The 19,064-nt window shown below is 48.8% G+C and overlaps 2 protein-coding genes and 1 non-coding gene across 7 annotated transcripts; 1 reads left to right on the top strand and 2 right to left on the bottom strand.

Annotated features, from left to right (window-relative positions):
- Positions 1-394: 394 nt before the first annotated feature.
- LOC128812111 (feather keratin Cos1-1/Cos1-3/Cos2-1-like) lies at positions 395-1,313 on the bottom strand. Of its 2 annotated transcripts, none has more exons than XM_053986324.1 (2): positions 900-1,019; positions 395-733 (listed from the first exon to the last, which is right to left on the bottom strand). In XM_053986324.1, exons 1-2 carry the CDS (start codon positions 960-962, stop codon positions 395-397), a joined length of 402 nt encoding a protein of 133 aa, XP_053842299.1. In that variant the 5' UTR covers positions 963-1,019. The 2 variants fall into 2 exon arrangements, 1 of the variants encoding a protein (XP_053842299.1); XR_008438605.1 differs by lacking the exon at positions 900-1,019 and adding an exon at positions 1,261-1,313 and having other exon boundaries at positions 547-733.
- Positions 533-6,022, top strand: LOC128812110 (feather keratin Cos1-1/Cos1-3/Cos2-1-like). Of its 4 annotated transcripts, XM_053986323.1 has the most exons (4): positions 533-551; positions 1,461-1,547; positions 4,940-5,021; positions 5,549-6,022. In XM_053986323.1, exons 2-4 carry the CDS (start codon positions 1,543-1,545, stop codon positions 5,885-5,887), a joined length of 426 nt encoding a protein of 141 aa, XP_053842298.1. In that variant the 5' UTR covers positions 533-551; positions 1,461-1,542; the 3' UTR covers positions 5,888-6,022. The 4 variants fall into 4 exon arrangements, with proteins under 4 accessions (XP_053842298.1, XP_053842296.1, XP_053842297.1 ...); XM_053986321.1 differs by lacking the exon at positions 533-551 and having other exon boundaries at positions 1,336-1,547; XM_053986322.1 differs by lacking the exons at positions 533-551; positions 1,461-1,547 and adding an exon at positions 4,118-4,142.
- A 521-nt stretch (positions 6,023-6,543) lies between these two features.
- TRNAQ-CUG (transfer RNA glutamine (anticodon CUG)) lies at positions 6,544-6,615 on the bottom strand. Its single transcript has one exon. It is a non-coding gene; the product is annotated as a tRNA-Gln (tRNA).
- Between the last annotated feature and the right edge of the window lie 12,449 nt (positions 6,616-19,064).

Here is a 19,064-nt window from a genome sequence, read left to right as displayed (position 1 = left end):
GCTTACTGCCTGAGGCCTTACTTCTATGCCCAGCCCTGTCCGCTGCTCCTTTCTTGCTCCTTTCATCTGTGGCTTCTTTTCCTCTTTTCCCTGCCAATTTCCTTCTATTGCTCTGCAATCCCTTCAAGGAGCTCTACCAACACTGGGCACTGCCCCATCACTGGGGTTCCATTTGTAGCCAAGGGAGAGGCAAGGATCTTCCTTGCAGAGCAGGCGGTAGGTGAGGGAGGAGGAGAACAAACGACCACGACTCTCCAGCAATGCTGCACAAAGGCTTTAATGAGAAGGAGCAAAAGCAGCGGCACAGAACAGAGACCAAGGAACACGTGTAGGGGGCCAGGGAGGGAAAGAGAAGCGCCCATTTGCCAGGGCCAGCGGGGACGATGCGCCGGCCTCAGCAGATCTGACCGCAGCGGGGGAAAGGCAGACACAGGCCTGAGCCCCCCAGGCCAAGGGAGCCCCCAGAAGAGATGGGAACCCCCGAGGTGCTGAGGGAGCTGCCCACAGCAGCTGACAGAGAGGATCCCACGGCTGTGCTCTGAGGGAAAGAGGTGAGGATGGGGCCCGGCAAGGTCACCACCACCGGCGAAGGCTCGATGTACACCGTGGAGTCAGCGCAGCGGGCGAGGCAGGGCTCACTGCAGCTGCTTGCAAGGGGGGTTGGGCCACAGGGGCCGCAGGGCCGTGGGGGACAGGGTCTGCAGCAGGACATCTCTCGGTGCAGGAGGCAAAGCTGCAACACAGAGCAGGGAGCACCAACCTGCCTCAGGATCGGTCTGTCTCTCTGTCCCTCAGCTCTCTCCAGGGACACATTTGCTCTTCAAACACACTCTGTGCCTACAGCTCCCACCACCCTGCTCGTGCCCTCCCAGTGGCACGGCACGGGAAGGCCGCCCCACCTCAGCAATAGCACCCAGCACAGTGGCTTTAAGGCCCCTGTGCAAAGACTGGTCACAGCCCATCTCCGGAACAGACGTGGCTGTGTTAGAGATGTCCCGGGATGCACTGGGACATTTTGTTACACCACGGCCGGTGCAAAATCTGCCGGGCACATCCCCCTGAGGCTGAGCCCCATGGATCCCCTTCTGCTGGAACAAAGCCCCCTCTTCCCAGCCGTCCCCAGCCACCAGCATGGAAAGGCTGACGGCCCTCCAACAGCTCTGTGTCAGGGCCAAGCTGAGGCAGCCCAAGGATCAAGCCGGGCAGCCTCCATGGCAGCACTTCAGCCCACAGGGAGGGATGGAGCGGACTCAGGCTTACCTGGTTCCTGGAGGAAAGGGAGGCCAGAGACGAGGATGCAGAGCCGGGAGCAGTGCAGCCTTTTATGCCGGGTCCCAGAGCCCTGTGGGGCCACAAACATTCCTTGTCTGTGAAACATCCAAACTCCTGGGAGTGGCCACTTGCGAGGCCTCGCTCCTGATGAGGTCCCTGCCTCTTTCATCTCTCGCATTTTTCACCAGTTTCACACCAACCTACGTGGAAATTATTCCTGTGTTTCCTGGCTTACTAAGGGCACTTCATTTCAAGGTCCCAAGCCAGTGTATGAGGTGAGTTAAATTGCATTTGTCTAGTGTCTATAAGATTCTGTCACTTGATCTTCTTGATGGTTACTTTGGCTCCAGTTACAGTTAAATTCAGCCATTAAGTGACACCGCAGGTCAGCTCTCAGGAGCTTTCAGTGCAGGCACTCAGGCTAATCCTGAGAGTCATTTCTCCCACAGGTCATCACAGACGTACAGAAGACTGTGGGTCAGTTGAGGCACAAAGTCAACACTGCACAACCCCATCGTGGGGAAGAGACCCAACTCTGCAGGGAGGTGGCAAAGCTCAGTGACAAGGAAAGTCCATGTTCAGCTGAATGGATGTCCCCTGCAGGCCTGAGTGACAGCCATGGGGAACTTGCTTGCCACGGCCTGATTTTGTGATCAAAGAGATGCTGTGTCCTTCCCTGAAAGAGCCCCACAGCCACACTGACCTGTACTGCTCAGCGTGCTCATCCCAGAGGCCAGAGACCTGGCTGGTGGCTTGGGGGAAAAGGCTGAGGGCAGGGAGCCCAAAGCTGTTTTTTCCTGGATCTGGGATGGGGTTTCCCATTCCATGCATTTTACATTTCAAAGGGACACTGGATCAGTCTCTCAGAGCACACGGGTGTCATCCTGATGGGGAAGAGCTGGGAAAATCCCTGAGCTCCAGGCAAACCTGAGTCACCCAGTGTGGCCTTCCGTGGACTGGGTGCCGCAGACTCAGGCGCTCAAGGGATAGCAGAGCTCATATCCTCAATGTTCTGCTGCCGTGAAGGATATTTCCCCACCTTGTATCCCCAGTCGTGGACCACCTGGTGCTTGTCTGCCATCTCCTGCATTTGCTGTCTCCCCAGGCATGGTCTTTGGTGGCTGCTCAAGGGCTGTAGTGACTCAGAGTACCCCACATCAACCCCAGAAGGTCTGGGTGGAGCTCTGGAGGTCTTGTGCTCCTATCAGCTGCTCTGGGCAGATCAAACTGTCCCAGTTGCTCAGCAGGCTGTGGGCCTTGTCCTGCTGGCTTCTAAGCACTGACACAGCTTATCAAAGAGGTCACTATCCCTTGTACGGCTCTCCCAGGCCTGTCCCTTGTCCTCCTCCAGGGAGCCCTGGGATTTTCTTTCATGCTGCTTGTGATTGCTGCCTCTTGCCCTTTGACAGTGCACCTCTCGGGAGAGTTTGGCTCCATTCTCTCCAGAACCCCCAGGAGGTGGTGGAGGCAGCAGCTCCATGCCCCCCTCCACGCCTTGCCCATCTGCAGCAGGTTGTGCAAGCGCCGTGCCCTCGGCCTCCCCCATGGTGTCAGGTGCTGCAGCCCTTATGGTCTGCCTGGTCCTCTGGCAGTGCCTCTCTCCGTAAGAGATCCCCACGTACACCTCCCCTGTCCCTGGGGACACCAAATGGGAACACCAACCCAGATGTGGTCTCTGCAGTGCCAAGGAAAGTGCACCCTCCATGGGGTGAACAGGTGCCAGGCTCATGGGGTGAGATCTGGACATGGACAGTAAGGAACTCTCAGGATTAGGGGTGAAAGCTCCCCAGAGGACTCAGAGTGAAAGCTCTGTTGGGGCAGACTTTCTCTCTGCTTTCCAGCCCTTCTGCCCCAAAGGGGTTCCTTGTCACTGGCCTGAGAGTGCAATGCAGAGCAGGTGGCATTCCCGGCACATACCCAGCCCTGTGCTCTCCAGGCTGCCACGGCATGTGCTGACCAGTGCAGGCAGCCTCAGTGTCATCTCCTGCTGGTCCTTCCCCTTGATGACCTGGGAGGCTCATCTGTAGGAGCCCTTTCCATCTCCTGGTGGCCTCCCAGGGGGTGCAGGGCATCCCTGGAAATGCTGCCCAGGAGAAAAGGACCTGTCTGACAGTGGCAGTGTTCAGAGGACACTGGGACAAGGCCCACAGCTTCTGGAGGCAGCTGGGAAGATTGTTCTTCTCTGGGCAGGAGCAGAGGACTTCCAGAGGTCTCTCCCAGCCTCCATTATCCTGGGTTGCCCTGCATCCCCTGGGCCCTTGAGCAGCCACCCAAAGGCAATGGCTTCTGGAAAGCTGCAGCAGCAGCAGCAGCAGCAGCACAGGATTACATGGATGTAGAAGGTGGTTTGAGACCAGTCCTAAAGGGTCTGGAAATGCCCCTGTCAAAGGCAAAACCTTTCATAGGAAAGAGGCTATGTGCTCTGGTATCCCTGGAATGCCTGAGTCCAGGGCACCGTGTGCACTCATTTCCACATCAGCATGATTCAGGTTTGCCTGAAGCTCATGGATTTTCCCAACTCTTCCACATCACAATGATTCCCACAAGCTCTGGGAGACTGATCCAATATCCCTTTGAACTGTGAAATGAATTAAATGGGCAAAGTGATGCCTGCCCCAGGAAAAGGAGCCATGAGCTTTGGGCTCCCTGCCCTCAGCCACTTCCCCAAAGCCGCCATCCAGATCCCGGCCTCAGGGCTGGAGACACTGAGCAAAGTGGGTCAGTTTGTCTTTGACAAAATGGGTCAATTTGTCTTTCAGGGAGAGATGTAGGCATGCCTTTGACCACCTTCCTACGTGTTGATTTCCTTGTTTCCTGGAGGAGCCCAACCTCCCAAACTGAGGCCAGAGCTCTGGTTGTCAAATGCCAAGGTCAGGGCAATCCCAAACCTGGACACAGGCCAGGCCTTGAGTGGGTTGAGAGCAGCCCGGTGGAGGGGGACTTGCAGGTTCTGGTGGTTGAAATACTGAACACGGACCTGCACTGCCTGCTAGCAGCCCAGTGCAAAAATCCAGTCGTGTTCTGGGCTGCATCCAGGGCCGTGTGGGCAGCAGGTCGAGGGAGGGGATTGTCCTGCTCTACTCGGCTCTCATGACACCGTTCTTGGGGTACTGGCTCCAGCTCTAGAACACACAGCCTAAGAAACACGTGGACCTGCTGCAGTGAGTCCAGAGGAGCCACAAAGAGCACCAGGCAGCTGGAGCCATTGCCCTGTGAGGACAGGCTGAGAGGGTTGGGGTTGTGTAGCAAAGAGAGGAGAAGGCTCCCAGGAGGCATTCAGTTGAGAAAGGGAAGGATACCTGGTTGGGATGTGTAGTGACGGGTCAAGTGCTAGTCGTTGGAAACTGAAAGCACATATTTAGATTAGATATCATATTTAGATTAGATATTGGGAAGGAACCTTTACCTCTGAGAGGGGTAGGACACTGCAACAGGTTGTCTAGAGAAGTGGTAGAATCTGTTTGAGGAGGCATGAGCTAGATGATTTCAAGGCCCATTCCATCCACAAGTGATTTGAAGAGTCATCGCAGGATTTTGGGTTGTAAGAAGGAAGAGAACAAAATTAGAGATGACAGTGGCAGGGACCTCATCAGGAGCGAGGCCTCGCAAGTGGCCACTCCCAGGAGTTTGGATGTTTCACAGACAAGGAATGTTTGTGGCCCCACAGGGCTCTGGGACCCGGCATAAAAGGCTGCGCTGCTCCCGGCTCTGCATCCTCGTCTCTGGCCTCCCTTTCCTCCAGGAACCAGGTAAGCCTGAGTCCGCTCCATCCCTCCCTGTGGGCTGAAGTGCTGCCATGGAGGCTGCCCGGCTTGATCCTTGGGCTGCCTCAGCTTGGCCCTGACACAGAGCTGTTGGAGGGCCGTCAGCCTTTCCATGCTGGTGGCTGGGGACGGCTGGGAAGAGGGGGCTTTGTTCCAGCAGAAGGGGATCCATGGGGCTCAGCCTCAGGGGGATGTGCCCGGCAGAATTTGCACCGGCCGTGGTGTAACAAAATGTCCCAGTGCATCCCGGGACATCTCTAACACAGCCACGTCTGTTCCGGAGATGGGCTGTGACCAGTCTTTGCACAGGGGCCTTAAAGCCACTGTGCTGGGTGCTATTGCTGAGGTGGGGCGGCCTTCCCGTGCCGTGCCACTGGGAGGGCACGAGCAGGGTGGTGGGAGCTGTAGGCACAGAGTGTGTTTGAAGAGCAAATGTGTCCCTGGAGAGAGCTGAGGGACAGAGAGACAGACCGATCCTGAGGCAGGTTGGTGCTCCCTGCTCTGTGTTGCAGCTTTGCCTCCTGCACCGAGAGATGTCCTGCTGCAGACCCTGTCCCCCACGGCCCTGCGGCCCCTGTGGCCCAACCCCCCTTGCAAGCAGCTGCAGTGAGCCCTGCCTCGCCCGCTGCGCTGACTCCACGGTGTACATCGAGCCTTCGCCGGTGGTGGTGACCTTGCCGGGCCCCATCCTCACCTCTTTCCCTCAGAGCACAGCCGTGGGATCCTCTCTGTCAGCTGCTGTGGGCAGCTCCCTCAGCACCTCGGGGGTTCCCATCTCTTCTGGGGGCTCCCTTGGCCTGGGGGGCTCAGGCCTGTGTCTGCCTTTCCCCCGCTGCGGTCAGATCTGCTGAGGCCGGCGCATCGTCCCCGCTGGCCCTGGCAAGTGGGCCCTTCTCTTTCCCTCCCTGGCCCCCCACACGTGTTCCTTGGTCTCTGTTCTGTGCCGCTGCTTTTGCTCCTTCTCATTAAAGCCTTTGTGCAGCATTGCTGGAGAGTCGTGGTCGTTTGTTCTCCTCCTCCCTCACCTACCGCCTGCTCTGCAAGGAAGATCCTTGCCTCTCCCATGGCTACAAATGGAACCCCCGTGATGGGGCAGTGCCCAGTGTTGGTAGAGCTCCTTGAAGGGATTGCAGAGCAATAGAAGGAAATTGGCAGGGAAAAGAGGAAAAGAAGCCACAGATGAAAGGAGCAAGAAAGGAGCAGCGGACAGGGCTGGGCATAGAAGTAAGGCCTCAGGCAGTAAGCTGGTGTTGCTGTGGGAACGATCCAGGCTGGGAACAGCTGCCCAGAGCTGTCTAGCCCAGTCTCCATTTCTGGATGCATCTGCCATAGGAGCAATGGTCCCAGAGCAGGCTCCTGTGCCTGAGCCGTTTTGGAGCGGGTGGTCTTGCAGCTCAGCTGCTGTGTGATTCATCAGAGAACACTGCACAAGTGAACCAGCAGCGGCCGAGGAGAGCTGTGAGTGTGGAAGCATGCTGAGGGAAAGCCCGAGGGAACCAAAAGGGCCAGGTCCCACTGAGATTTGAACTCAGATCACTGGATTCAGAGTCCAGAGTGCTCACCATTACACCATAGGACCTTCTGCCCCAGACACCTCTGGCTCCTGTGCTGAGCCTCACTCAGCCTTGTCTTTCCCACCTTGCAACAAGCCCTTTCCCACCTAGGGCAAGTTACCTTGGGAAGTCACCTTCACACAGCACAAGCTCCCTTGCCTTGTGTACTCTCAGGCAAGAGGGTTGGGTTTGTGTAAAGAAGAGAATGCCAATGCTGGCAGGCCAGCGGAGTATTCGTATTGTTAAGGGCAAGAGGGGCTGTTGGGTTGTGGTGCCATGGGCCTGGGAGCAGGATGAGGTTGTCTTGGGGCTGAGGTCAGGGGGCCAAGGAGTGGGTAGCCATGAAATGTCCCTGTCAACTGTTGAGTCAAGCGGCCTGCTGGAACTGCTCTGCAAGGGGGATTGTAGTGCTTTCTGGGGGATATGTGGGCACAACAGCAGCGGCACATGTGGGACAGTTGGTGTAGGCAGCGCAGAAAGGGGTCTGGCAGGGCATGATGGCAGCATGGGGGTTGCCATCAAGTGATTGAGTGGGGCCTGGCTTTATGGCAAGAGTTTGGAGGCGCTCAGTTTCCCGGCTGAGATTAACTACACCTTCGGACATTTAAGTAGTGCAAGAACGAAGATGGCCCCAAGGAGCGACTTTCATATTCTGACATCTTTTGGGTGGCAGGGGTTTGCTGCGGAGTGTTCCACCCCACCTTGCTCCCTCCCCTCCCATTCCGGATCTGTTCCCAGGATGGCAGTGACTGTATAAAAATTGGGCATTTCTGGGTCAGTTCTAGACAGAAATGTGAGGGGCAAACTGTCTGGCAGTGGGCTGGCATAGGGTCCCCTTGGTCTCAGGAAAGAGGAAGAGGAAAGGTCAGCAAATGCTTTCTGCCCTGGGACATGTCTCAGTCTGAACTACAGCTGGGAATGCTTCACTTTAGCCATGGACTGTCACCTTGAGACAATGTGATGAATGCTATATATAGAGTTGAGAAGGAAAGTTTGCATCACTAGTGTGTTTCTTCTCGTGTACATACTGCAAAGGGACTATAAAGGCCGGTGCTGGCTTTTTGTTCTCAGAATTTTTCTTTGGGAGCAGTTGCTGGATGTTTTGAAGGGCTTTGGGATCTGCAAGAGTGAGAGGGTAAGATGGTATGCAGAGCTTGAAGGAAAATACAGATATCCAGGGAGCTGGATGCAGTTCAGTGGGTACGAGTTACATGTTGAGCAGCTGATGGCACAGAAAAGCTTCTAAAAGAGAAGCCTTTTCTTTTGCAATTGCCTTTTCTTTTGCAGCCTATTAACTGCACAGCCAACAATGAAACGATTCTTCCTTCCTTGCTACATGCAGGATCACATTCTGTCAGTCTCCAAGAGCCAGGATGCACAGCAGAGCTCTTCCACAAACTGCTCTCACACGGATGGGGTCGTGCCAGGAAAGCGCTTGCCTTTTTCCTGGGCACTGTCAGTGTTGATGAGCACAACCACACGATGGTGGTGTTGACTCGCAAAAGAAGGACACACACCAAGCCCAGCTCGAAACCACCCCAAGCCCAGAAGCAAGCTGGAAACATCCCTGCTCTCAAATCAATGGTGTCAGGACAAAAAGATTTCACTGATCTTCCTCTTCCAAGTGCAAACCCTTCTTTACACCACACTCAAACAGCAGCAAACTCCTTTGTCCTAAGAAAGCTTTTCACTCTCTCAGAGTCCGGCTACAAACCTGAAAACATCTGGAAAAACAGAGCTCAGAAAAGTGCCAGCTGAGAAAGCTCCTGCTGCCTGCACCTTCAACTGCACCCATCGACTGACCAGCACACACTCTGCCATCATCACTTTCCTTCTCAGTGCTGAGAACCACCCTAAGCCTTCAGTCTCACAGTCAGCATCCAAACAGAACGGCACCAGGGAAGAACCCAATGAGCTACATTTTTGGAGCTGGGAAGCTCTATGCCTGGAAATGTTACCAGTGCTGCTATTTGGGTTTCTTTGGTCTTGACCAAAACTGGGCATTACATTTCTTCCCAGAGCAAGGTGGTCTTCCCTTGATTGTTGGGATTACACACTGAGTGTCTAAGGGCTGTGTTGTCTTTTTCTCCCGAATGGAAGAGTGGGGGAATGAGGATGCTCCTAGCTGTCACAGATATTTGGGAACAGTCCAGTTCCAGTGAGGAATGTGGTGCCCAGTTTGTGGTATGCACTGTGAGATGGTCTTTCCTGTTTATTACTTAGAGCCTGTTGGGAATGCTGGCCTTGATTTGGCAAGAGCCAAGTAGCTTGGAGGTTTTTTCTGTCAGAAATCCATACAGATGTTTTGCCTGGCTGTCCCAAGGGGAAGGAACAGCTCTGGAGTCATTGAAGCCACAGGCTGTGGATGCATCTCCTGAAAACCAGTTTACAATTGTTTGTCTGACTCTGTCCCTACCCATAGCTTCCAGGGACCCTCCTGGTGTTCTGGATATTCCCAGGAGGGGATATTACAACACCTGCTTTTTAAGCCAGGAATTTCAAATGCAGTAGGTCGCTCACATTCCGTGTGAGCTGTCCCAATGGTGGGAAGTGAGAGGGAACACCCCACATTGCTATTTGACATAGTCCAAACTGGAACTGGGGCCAACAGAGTATTTTGGAGTATTGAGGCCACAAGTTCATCTTTGAATGGCATCCCCAGGGAATGCTGAGGCATCCCATGCCTGTGGCACTTGGCAGCACATCCCTGATGTGGTGCAAAAAGAAGACGGGGGAAGTTCTCAGTTAGTGGGAGGAGGTTTCTGGAATGGAATTGGGATACGTGCTGATCCTGTCATGGAATCACGGGGTGGTTTGGCTTGGAAGGGACCACAAAGACCATCTGGACTTTGTCATCCCATTCCACAGCAAAGAACGTGTCCAAAACTGCCTCCTTACTCTCATGGGCAAAGTGAATGTCTTCCACAGTGCTTGTCTGTGAATGGGAGTGGCTGTAGGGAGCTCTGGCAGAGCACCTAGAGACCAGGTAAAAATAGCAATGGGATTGTTTTTGCTGCTGCTGAATGTGGTTTTCTCTTTTAAGATGTTCCTCTGAGTGATCTTTTTCACAGTAGTTTCCTAGGGCTCATTTCAGGGTAATTCCAAGAATTTGAATATAGGTGAAAAACAGTGGAGAAAAAATGTGCACCTCATCCATTTCTAGTAATTCTGAATTTCTTCCACAACACCCTTCTGGGGGAAACCTGGTTAAAGAATAAAAATGGAGAGGAAGAAGTGTTCTAAACCTCCCTGGCTCTCTGACAGAGCAAACCTTTCTGTAATCCCATCAGATGTCTCTGAGAAACTGCAGGATCATAAGGTTTTCCAGGAAAACAAAAAAGGACAAAAATGAGGGAATAGGCTTCCAATTAATAATGATTCGATGGATGTAGGAATGATTTTTTTAATGTTTGACGCTCTCCTTTTTATCCCTGGAATAATTTTTAAGTGATTCCTTTAACAACTCATCTAAATTTGAGAAATTAAATTTAAGAGGAAATGATGCAAAATAAATGCAGGGAGACATCATATAATCATCATAGAATCCCAGAAGGTTTTGGATGTGAAGAGACCTTAAGAATCCCTTTAATCCATCCCCTGCCATTCCATCCACTAGTTGATGTTGCTCCAATCCCTGTGCAGCCTTGGACACTTTCAAGGATGGGGCAGACACTGTTTCTCTGGGTTTTTGGGCACAAGTGGAAATTTCCAGCATGGAACTAAGATATCTCCTTTGCTCTGTTTGGCTCCAGCATGGCTTTGGGAGGCAGAGGGTGTGGAAACAGGAGCTTTGCCAGCTGCCTTGGGGGAGTCACTGATGTCCCAAAAACCAGCAAGGCAAACATTTGTGGTTTACCTCCCACTAAAAGAAGAGGCCAAGCCAGGAGTGGGAACAGACCACAGAGCAGGGATAGTGCCCAGGAAAGGGGTGACCATCCTGAAGGTCCCACCAGTCAGTCACTGACTGAATCACTGAAAAACAGGGATTGAAGCTTTCCAAAATTGGCCCATACCTATCTGCATCCAAATTCAACCCCAAATCAATGTTTTTGTGTACAGTTGGGATGAGACCACCGCTGATGTTACTCCCCTGGGAGTAGCAGAGAGTCTGCAGCCATGAAGGGCCAGGCTGTTTTTAAAACACACTGAGGTACAAAGAGCTGGAGTAATTTCCTACCAGGTAACTTGACTTGGAAGCAGCATTCCAAACTTCTTGTCACATTTATTTTATCTCCTGGATGGTGATGCCTAAAGAAGAAGGGAGTGGAATATTCTTAACAAAAGAAGAGCAAAATTCATTCGTGACAGAAGACTTAAAATTAAAATATGAAAAACTGAAGTATGAATGGAGATGCCTTTAGGACACTTCTTGTTCCTTACTATCTATGGGATTTAAATTAAGGCCTGAGTATCCAGATCCTGGTGCTCTGCAAATGTTGTACAGCCAGGGAGGGAGACAAGAGCCTGGAATCTCTCCCCAGAAACTGTCTGCTGGTTTGTTTGACCAGGCATAGGAATAATTGTGTAATCCCTAGGCCTGTACTTATGGAGAAAGGTTTATTTGTCTCCTGTGGGTTGGTTCAACATATTTTCAAAATGATGGAAACTGTTTTTATTGAAATGCCAGAGGTGCCAAATGCTTTCCCCAGCCAGAGCTCAGGAGTGGTTAATGCCCATTTCCCCAATCTCTCCAGGCAGCAGCACTGGAGCACTTGCACCCGGGGTGCTGAGTGCCGGCAGGTGGCAAATCCAGGGATGGACAGTGGGAGTTTGCCCTGCTCCTGAGATCCCAGGCATGGAGCAGCCATGGGTGCATGCCCGGGGTGCTGAGTGCCGGCAGGAGGCAAATCCAGGGATGGACAGTGGGAGTTTGCCCTGCTCCTGAGATCCCAGGCATGGAGCAGCCATGGGTGCCCTGGCCCCTGCTAGGCACGGCCGGTGCCACAGCTCCCGGTGCGCGTTCCTGTGCCAGGCCCTGCCCATGCTCCCCATGCAGGGTGGGTAGGTTTGGGTTTTTTATTTCTTCAATTATGTTCAGGTTGAGCTTGTAAATGCTCACAAGAGATGACAAATTCCTTCCCAAGGGCTCCAAGTGACCAACTGAGCCCAGGTTGCAGAGTCCCAGAGTACCTTAATTTGGAATATTTTTCATTGGTGTAGACAGGGAATTGTTTTTGAGAAGACCCAAAGCTGAACGAGACAGGGTTTGAGGGAAGGAGAGGACTTCTGTGTCAAATTAAAAACATATTGTGAAAAATAAATCCATGGAACAGCTAATTTCCAATCCTGGACTGACATTTCCAATCCTGGACTGGCTTCTTTAAAATAAAAATTTTAAATGTCCATGGTGAGATTCCAGAAAACAGGAAGGGTATGGTCCTTTGGAAATGTTCCCAAGGAGCCACACTGACCTAATATCTGACTCCAGCCCAGAGGAAGATCTCTTCCTGCATCTCTGGCTGGTCTTGGTATGTCCTGATGGTTTCCATGCTGACACACAACAGGTTCCTCTGCCCAATGCATTGGGAAGTATCCCCAAGGTGCCACAAAGAAAGGAGTATCTTACAGATACAGAGTCTTGGGATTCAGGGGACAAAAAAGAATTTTTCAGTCTTTTACATCTCCCACTCTGCCAGCTTCAGCCTCAGGGAGATCCTGGTCTCACTTCAGCCTTTCTGCAGGTACAGTCTGACAGGGAGTGGGAAGAAAACAGGTCAGGATGGATAGCCTACTTCCAGAAAATCATCATAATCCACAAACCATTAAGTAGAGCTGTAAGAACTTCCCAAAATGTTCACTTCCCTGTGGACTAAGAGCTCAGAGTGGCACTGAATTGAAGTACAGGACGTATCTGCCATGGAAAGACTGTGGAAACCCCAGAAGTAAAAGCTACTTGGCCAATTCCATAAAATATTCCAAAACTAGGCTCCTGAAATATGACCATCTCTACTCTCACCTGGTGGTGGAAGGACAAGCGATGATCCTTCCTCTGATGGGTTTTTTTGGGATCTGCAGCGAACTGCAATGGAAAATAACCAAAATCCAGTTATTTCCCACAACTGGAACAGAAAAAAGGGGAAAAGGGACACAGGGACACACCTCCCACTCCTTGGGATCAAGCTCCTCCAAACCAATGTAAGAAGAGACTGAATGACAAAGCCCTGGGGACCAAATTGCTGGGGATTATAAGAAAACTGATGAGTTTTATGTTGGCAATAAAGCCCAGTCAATGTTTGCCATCAGGTGCAGCAGCATCTCCAGGAGCGTGGCCAGGTGCATCTGCCTGGCAGAGCTCCCCTCTTTCAGAGCAATCCATGAAGTACAGGGCCGTGGCACTGGCCACAGTCAGCGGCACACACCTGGGAAAGGGCAGGCAGAGGCTCAGCAGCATTCCCAGCCTTGGCTAATGCCTCCACAGCCTCACCCGCCAGTCAGCATCACCAGGATTTTTAATGCCCTGCCTCAACCTGTTCCCATTACTCACCACACAAGAACACACAGCAAACCCCAACAAATCTCCTATGGCCAGGGGAAGCCCTGCCCCGTGCCTGAACTCCTTTACAGAAATTCATAGTAAGCTCCTAGCATGTTTCTGCATGACAGCAGAGTAGATGTACACCTACAAAACCATTCAAAAAGGAGCTCTGTGCAAACAGCAGAGGACTTAAAATTCTCAGAACTCATTCATCTTTGTTTTCTTTGAACAGGAAAACCATGAAAGGGAAAGGTCTTGATTAAATATATGACATCTGCTCTTTTTAGTTAGCTTCTCTGTAGGAAGGGATGGTGTGAACATACACACCATTACTGCAGGATATAAACAGGATTGAATTTACAAAGATAGTATCTTTAATGTGACTAATGCTGTACTCTAAAAGCCAGACCAGCTTTCAGGATATGCAGGCTGAAGCTTTGATCCTTAAGGCAAAATACAGCTTCAAACTCGTGATACAAGTTTAACTTGCACAAGTTAGTCAGTTATATCATCAAAGAGGTTTGTACCTGCAACACAGACAGGGAAGATTCAGTAAGTCATTAGAGAGAGGAAAGGTGGTAGGTTCAGCAGAACACACAGGAGCTGCTGGTAGCTCAGGAATGGGAAAAATTATAACAGGGCACAGAACCAATATATTTATCAACTCTCAAATTTCTGTGCAGCTTAAAAACTGTTCAAGTTTAAACAGTCCTTTATCTGAATGTAGCTTTGAAAACCGGTGTTTGTATTTCAGTGAAACATTTCTGTGTCTGAAAGTGTCTCTTCAGTTTCATTCAGCTGATCTCATAAAAGACATCATTTGACCCTCCAGTTTCTGTAATTATAGCAAGACCATAAAAACTTTTTGATTCAGTAAGGAAACTCACAAAAGAAAAAAAGAACATTTTTTATATTTCTACAAATAAATTCCAAAACCATAAACCAAACAAAACTTTAAAACCTTAACTAAAGATAATATAAATAAAAAGGGCATGATATAAAGTGTCCTTCCTTTTCCAGAGTCACTAACTTGCCTGATCCAGGAGGCTGGTATTTCAAAAGGATTAGAAGCATCTCCCCATGTCCAGTGGGATGAAGATGTTCAGAAGAAAAATGCTGAGGAGATCTTTCTAGAGAGATAAAGTTCTGGGGAAAAAAAAAATTATTTCACCTTTTAGTGCACAAGACACAACATCCTGGGATAGGTTCCTATCCCAGCTGTCCATTTATCATCGGTTATTTGACAATTAAAAACATTTGTTCCCATTTCTGTGGGGGATGGGAATACCAAGCAATGCAAGGAACCAGCCTCTCCAAATTCTTTTTTTCAGCTCAGATTCAGCAGGAAACTGGAAGTCACGGATCTCAGACAGAAGGAAGTTTCTGTATTACAACTACAGATTCATTTCTCTTATTTTTATATGGGAGTAATCACTGATAGTAAAGTTGTGTATAACATTCCTTACTGGGGGAGGGTTAATGATGTGAGAGCAACTGAAACATGGAGTTTTAAACCTCAACATTAAACGGCTCTATTATTAAAATTAATATTTATTCCAATCTTGTGCAATGCTCGTGACAGCTCAAAGAACTTTGATCTAAAACAAATTGTTACTTTAAATACTGCTGATCCTTCTGAGAAGGCAAAATAAACTGGGCTCACAGAAGGTTGAAGCACCCACTGTTTCCCAGAGTGAGGCCCCAGTAGAAGAGTCAAGAGAAATTGCATATAAAAGGCAAACACAAAAGACAAAAGGTGTTTTAGCTGCAAATTAGAAATGGTCACTTGTGTCTTTGTGTATGTGTACAGAATGAGGCCATTTGGGGGCACTGACCTTAGTAACTGGACAGTTATTAACTCATTAGATCAGTTCAACAGCAAGCTACCAATGTGACATGTCCCAGCATTCTTTGAGTGGACTCTTAGAGTCATGAACAGTGAAGACACTTCACCTTATGAATGCTTTCCCCAAAGTGGATGGTGAGGAGAAGAATGAAATTACAAGGTGGATTTTCATGAAGCTCATCTTGGGAAACACAGCCTGAGTCTCAAATACCAGTGAAGTAAAAGATGCAGGAAGATTAGAAATTATGCATAAATGAACTGGGTGGTTTTATTTGTATCATGAAAACTTGGGTCAGTGAAAAATCGGAAAAATTGGATTGCTGTCTTTGATGTACACGGGAAATGGTAGAGGCGGGGGTGGAGGGATAATCAGCAAATAAACAAGAACATGAAAGTTTCTGGCACAACTTGGAATTCATCTCAGAACTTCTGGAGACCAATTTAATACTCAAAATATCCTTTCCTTTTCTAGATGGCTTTTTCCAATGAGGGTTTATTTATGCAATTAGATGGTAGGACTTGGGAAACATTTTAATACCGGGAGCACTTGATGCCAGGCCAAGTTTACCCAGGTAGCTTAATTTATGAGGGGAAATTTTGTTTGGTTCATCTCTAGACAAGCCCTAATAGAATAGCTTAGAAGGGTCCAAATCTTATTAATTCCCAAAAGTTAAAAGTTATCTCCAAATGAAGTAAAACTTCAGTCCCCAAAATAATGTCACAGGTACCTTTACTATGCTTGAGAAGTCACTTCCAAATGCATATACTGAAATTCTGGCCCCATGCCTTACAGCTGTTCACATTTTGCTACATAAGAAGCACTGCACTTGCCAAACTGATTTTCTCAATAAAATGAGAAAAGGCTGAACCATTTTCCCATTAAAAACATTTACTAGTTTCCCAGGTATGTGTGCAGCAGTTTCTTGTGTCTCTGTAATAAAGTCTTAAGTGTGCTATAAGCATTTTATTCATTAGAATAATGCATTTTTAAGTTAAGCTTGCAAGTTGAATAACTTTGAAGCCTTTTTCTTCTTTAAAAAACAGGTAAATATGGAGGAAACCAACAAAGACACCACCGAGAAGATCCTGATCTCAGCAAAGTGCCTCTGTGATGCTGGCCTGTGACTGGTATTTTAAACTGGCAGTAGCATTTGTCATACATGAGGACTGGCAGAAATAAAATATCACCTCATTTATGTGTTTTGTTTGCTTTTCCTTAGAAGTCTGAAGACATCTGCCTTTCGTGGTGTAACTTTCAAAAGGCAGAGAAACAGTACATGAAAATCCAACGTACCTGTCTCCACTGAAAGCACCCCTAATATGTTAAAGGTATTAAAAACATGAGCTCTGCTTTTACATCTACTGTCACCTGCAGAGATCAGAGCCTATACATACCTTACAAATTGTCACAGCTACACAAATGAAACTGCAAGTACCTGATCCTGACAGCTGTTTTAAACAGGATTTGCAAAGCTGCCTCGCAGCTGAAATGCAGACCCATGTGAGCTCAGCCATCCATCACTGCTGCAGATGTGCCTGTGCTGCCTGGCATAGGAACTGCTCTGCTCTGCTCTGCTCTGCCAAGGGCTGGGCTCTCTCTGCTGACGATGGGAGCTGGTTTGGGTACCCCCACATGTTCCTGCAGCAGTGCCAGTGATGAGAGAGCAGCTGTGCTTTTCGCCCAGAAGTTAATGAATTAAGGTCTAACAGGACAAGATGTGGGATTGGGTATTATTACACACAACTGCAGAGCCCAGAGACATTCAGAGGCTTCTGAAGCAATCAGCAGTAGAGCCTTGGGATGTTAAGGCTGTGCAACAAAGGTTTAGTGGGGAAGATGCTTAAGCTTTAAACATCAACACTAAACATCTGATGGTGATGGCAGCATAAACAACTTTTCTTTACTCCTTTCCCCTCTGAATTTACTTGTACTCTATAGTGGGGCTAAAAAAGAAAAAAAAGGCAAAAACTATTCTCCTAAGCTCTGATCCTTTGTTCTCTGCCCCCGCCACAGCATACCTAAATTTGGTTTAACATACCTTCAGAAGGGTTCAGCTTTGCTGCAGATGGTTCCAAATGTTTCTATTTTAGACAATGCATGCAAAACACACTGAAGTCTTCTCTGAATCAACAGCTGCTACCTCAAGAAAAAGAAAAAAACAGGACCCGGTGGGGCATCCAGGCTAGTGTGTGTTGTATATTTCCCATGGCTCTATGTCTACAGAGAACATTTCCACATTTCCCAAGGAGAAAGGAGGTTTTTTGGTGTCTTTTTGAATTGAGCAAACAAAGGGATTTCCACCTTATGGTCATCAGACATTCTTTTGAGATAAACAGGAGTGGATAAAGATCCTACATACTTTTAAGCATAGAGAATAAAAACCACTGAGATTCTAAAGGTTTATAAATGGAAAACCATCACCAAGGAACCAAGAAGTCTGGCTCCCCCTTTAATGCTGCTCTCAGCCTCAAGGAGACACATTTTTTCGTTCAACTTTCTCACAGCATTCACCTAACTACACTTGCCAGCATGTTTTGCCAAATTAGAGAAACTGCTGCAGAAACCATCTGCTTGACACTGCTTACATATAATAAACTATGGCTCAATACAATGTGTTGGAAATGTTTGGGGATCTTTACATGGGAACCAAGGGCAGCAGTGCTGACTCAGGCAGATCTCCCGCTGATGTCAGTGGGAATTGCACCTGAATGAGCTCTGCTGGAGCTGATACAGAGCTCGCTGCGCAGAGCCTGCCACTGACAGGAGAACATGTGGTTATAGTTTAACAATACCAACTGTAATGGAGATGAGAAGGAAATTTTATAGCATTTCTGGCTTGCTGCTCTTTCGTAACTATCAAAAACACTTAAATTATTTGTACACATCTGCTCTGTAACAGCTTTTCCCAGCTTCAAGTGAACACTGAGAAACTGCTCCAAAGTTAGGTCCTACCTGAGCATGAGGTTATCTGTTGATATAAAAACATGGACACCAGAAAGACTACATATAAAGCCTAAAACAAAACTTTGTGATTTCCCTACAGATTGTACTACATAGTCTCTGGATGAGAACACAGGCATTTCAACACACCCCCAGTGGCTCAATGTGAGGCAGAAATAAAGCCTTTGTAGAACAGACTCTGTCAGCCCAGTAGCAGGACACATGGGACAGCTGCTACATCAAAGTACAGCAGCTTCTCAAATTTGACTCTAAATGTAGGTGTTACAAAATTACCGTTTCAGTAAGTGTAAAAGCTCAATGTGTCACTCAGGTTATAGCATCTGTGAATCGTGATCACCAAAGCAGCAACTCCAGGGGGATCAATCAATTCCCCAACCTCACATGAGTTTCAGAAGGCTGAAGAATGGCAATAGGGAGAAAGTAAAGTAGAGAAGCTATGATACATGTTCCCACAAATCTTAACCACAGTTACAATAGAAAGGATTCTCAACCATCAACAATTCCTAGGAAGGGGCCACATTAGAGAACCAAATGCAGAGCAGGTAAAATATTTCCTTTTGCAACCCACTACTTAGCATACACTCATCACAGAGGTTGCAATTTGGTTGCAGCTCCCAGGCATGTGCCCTTTTTCTTCAAATGCTACCAATAAACTCCTGAGTTTTGCATTACAGAGCTTCTGCTCCCCTCAGTTTACCACCCTTGGGAACAGTGGGTGTGAGATTAGCTCAGTTGGTCAGAGCAGGGTATAAAAGGCTGTGGGCTGGATCCCCTTATGGGCCATCCACTTGAGAGTCAGACTCAATGATCCTTATGGTCCTTCCAACACAGGATATTCTGTGATTCTGAAATTGACTTCCACATCATGTCTAGAGAAACTGCATTCCTTTTGCTCAGGCACAGAGATACAGTGGAAGCTGAAAACCACCACATGGATTGTCTGTTTTTTCATGTGATGAAAGGCAGAAGTGGCTGGAAATTGAAAATATGAAGGCAAGGAAGATCTCACTCCAAATCTCAAAGTAGTGCAGCTTTGTAGTAAGTGATTACCCTCACTGTCAGATATTGCCCAGAGTGGACCTCTGGGTAGGGATCTTCCTGCATTTAGGTGGCCAGGATAGAGATTCTGAAAAGTTTCAACTGCTTTGGTTGAAGGAATGTAACAACTTATTGTCTGACCTCTGACTTGGGC

Source organism: Vidua macroura, chromosome 10 (genome assembly GCF_024509145.1).
Source record: "Vidua macroura isolate BioBank_ID:100142 chromosome 10, ASM2450914v1, whole genome shotgun sequence".
Lineage (NCBI taxonomy): Eukaryota > Metazoa > Chordata > Aves > Passeriformes > Viduidae > Vidua > Vidua macroura.
This window is presented reverse-complemented; position numbering and strand designations above follow the sequence as displayed.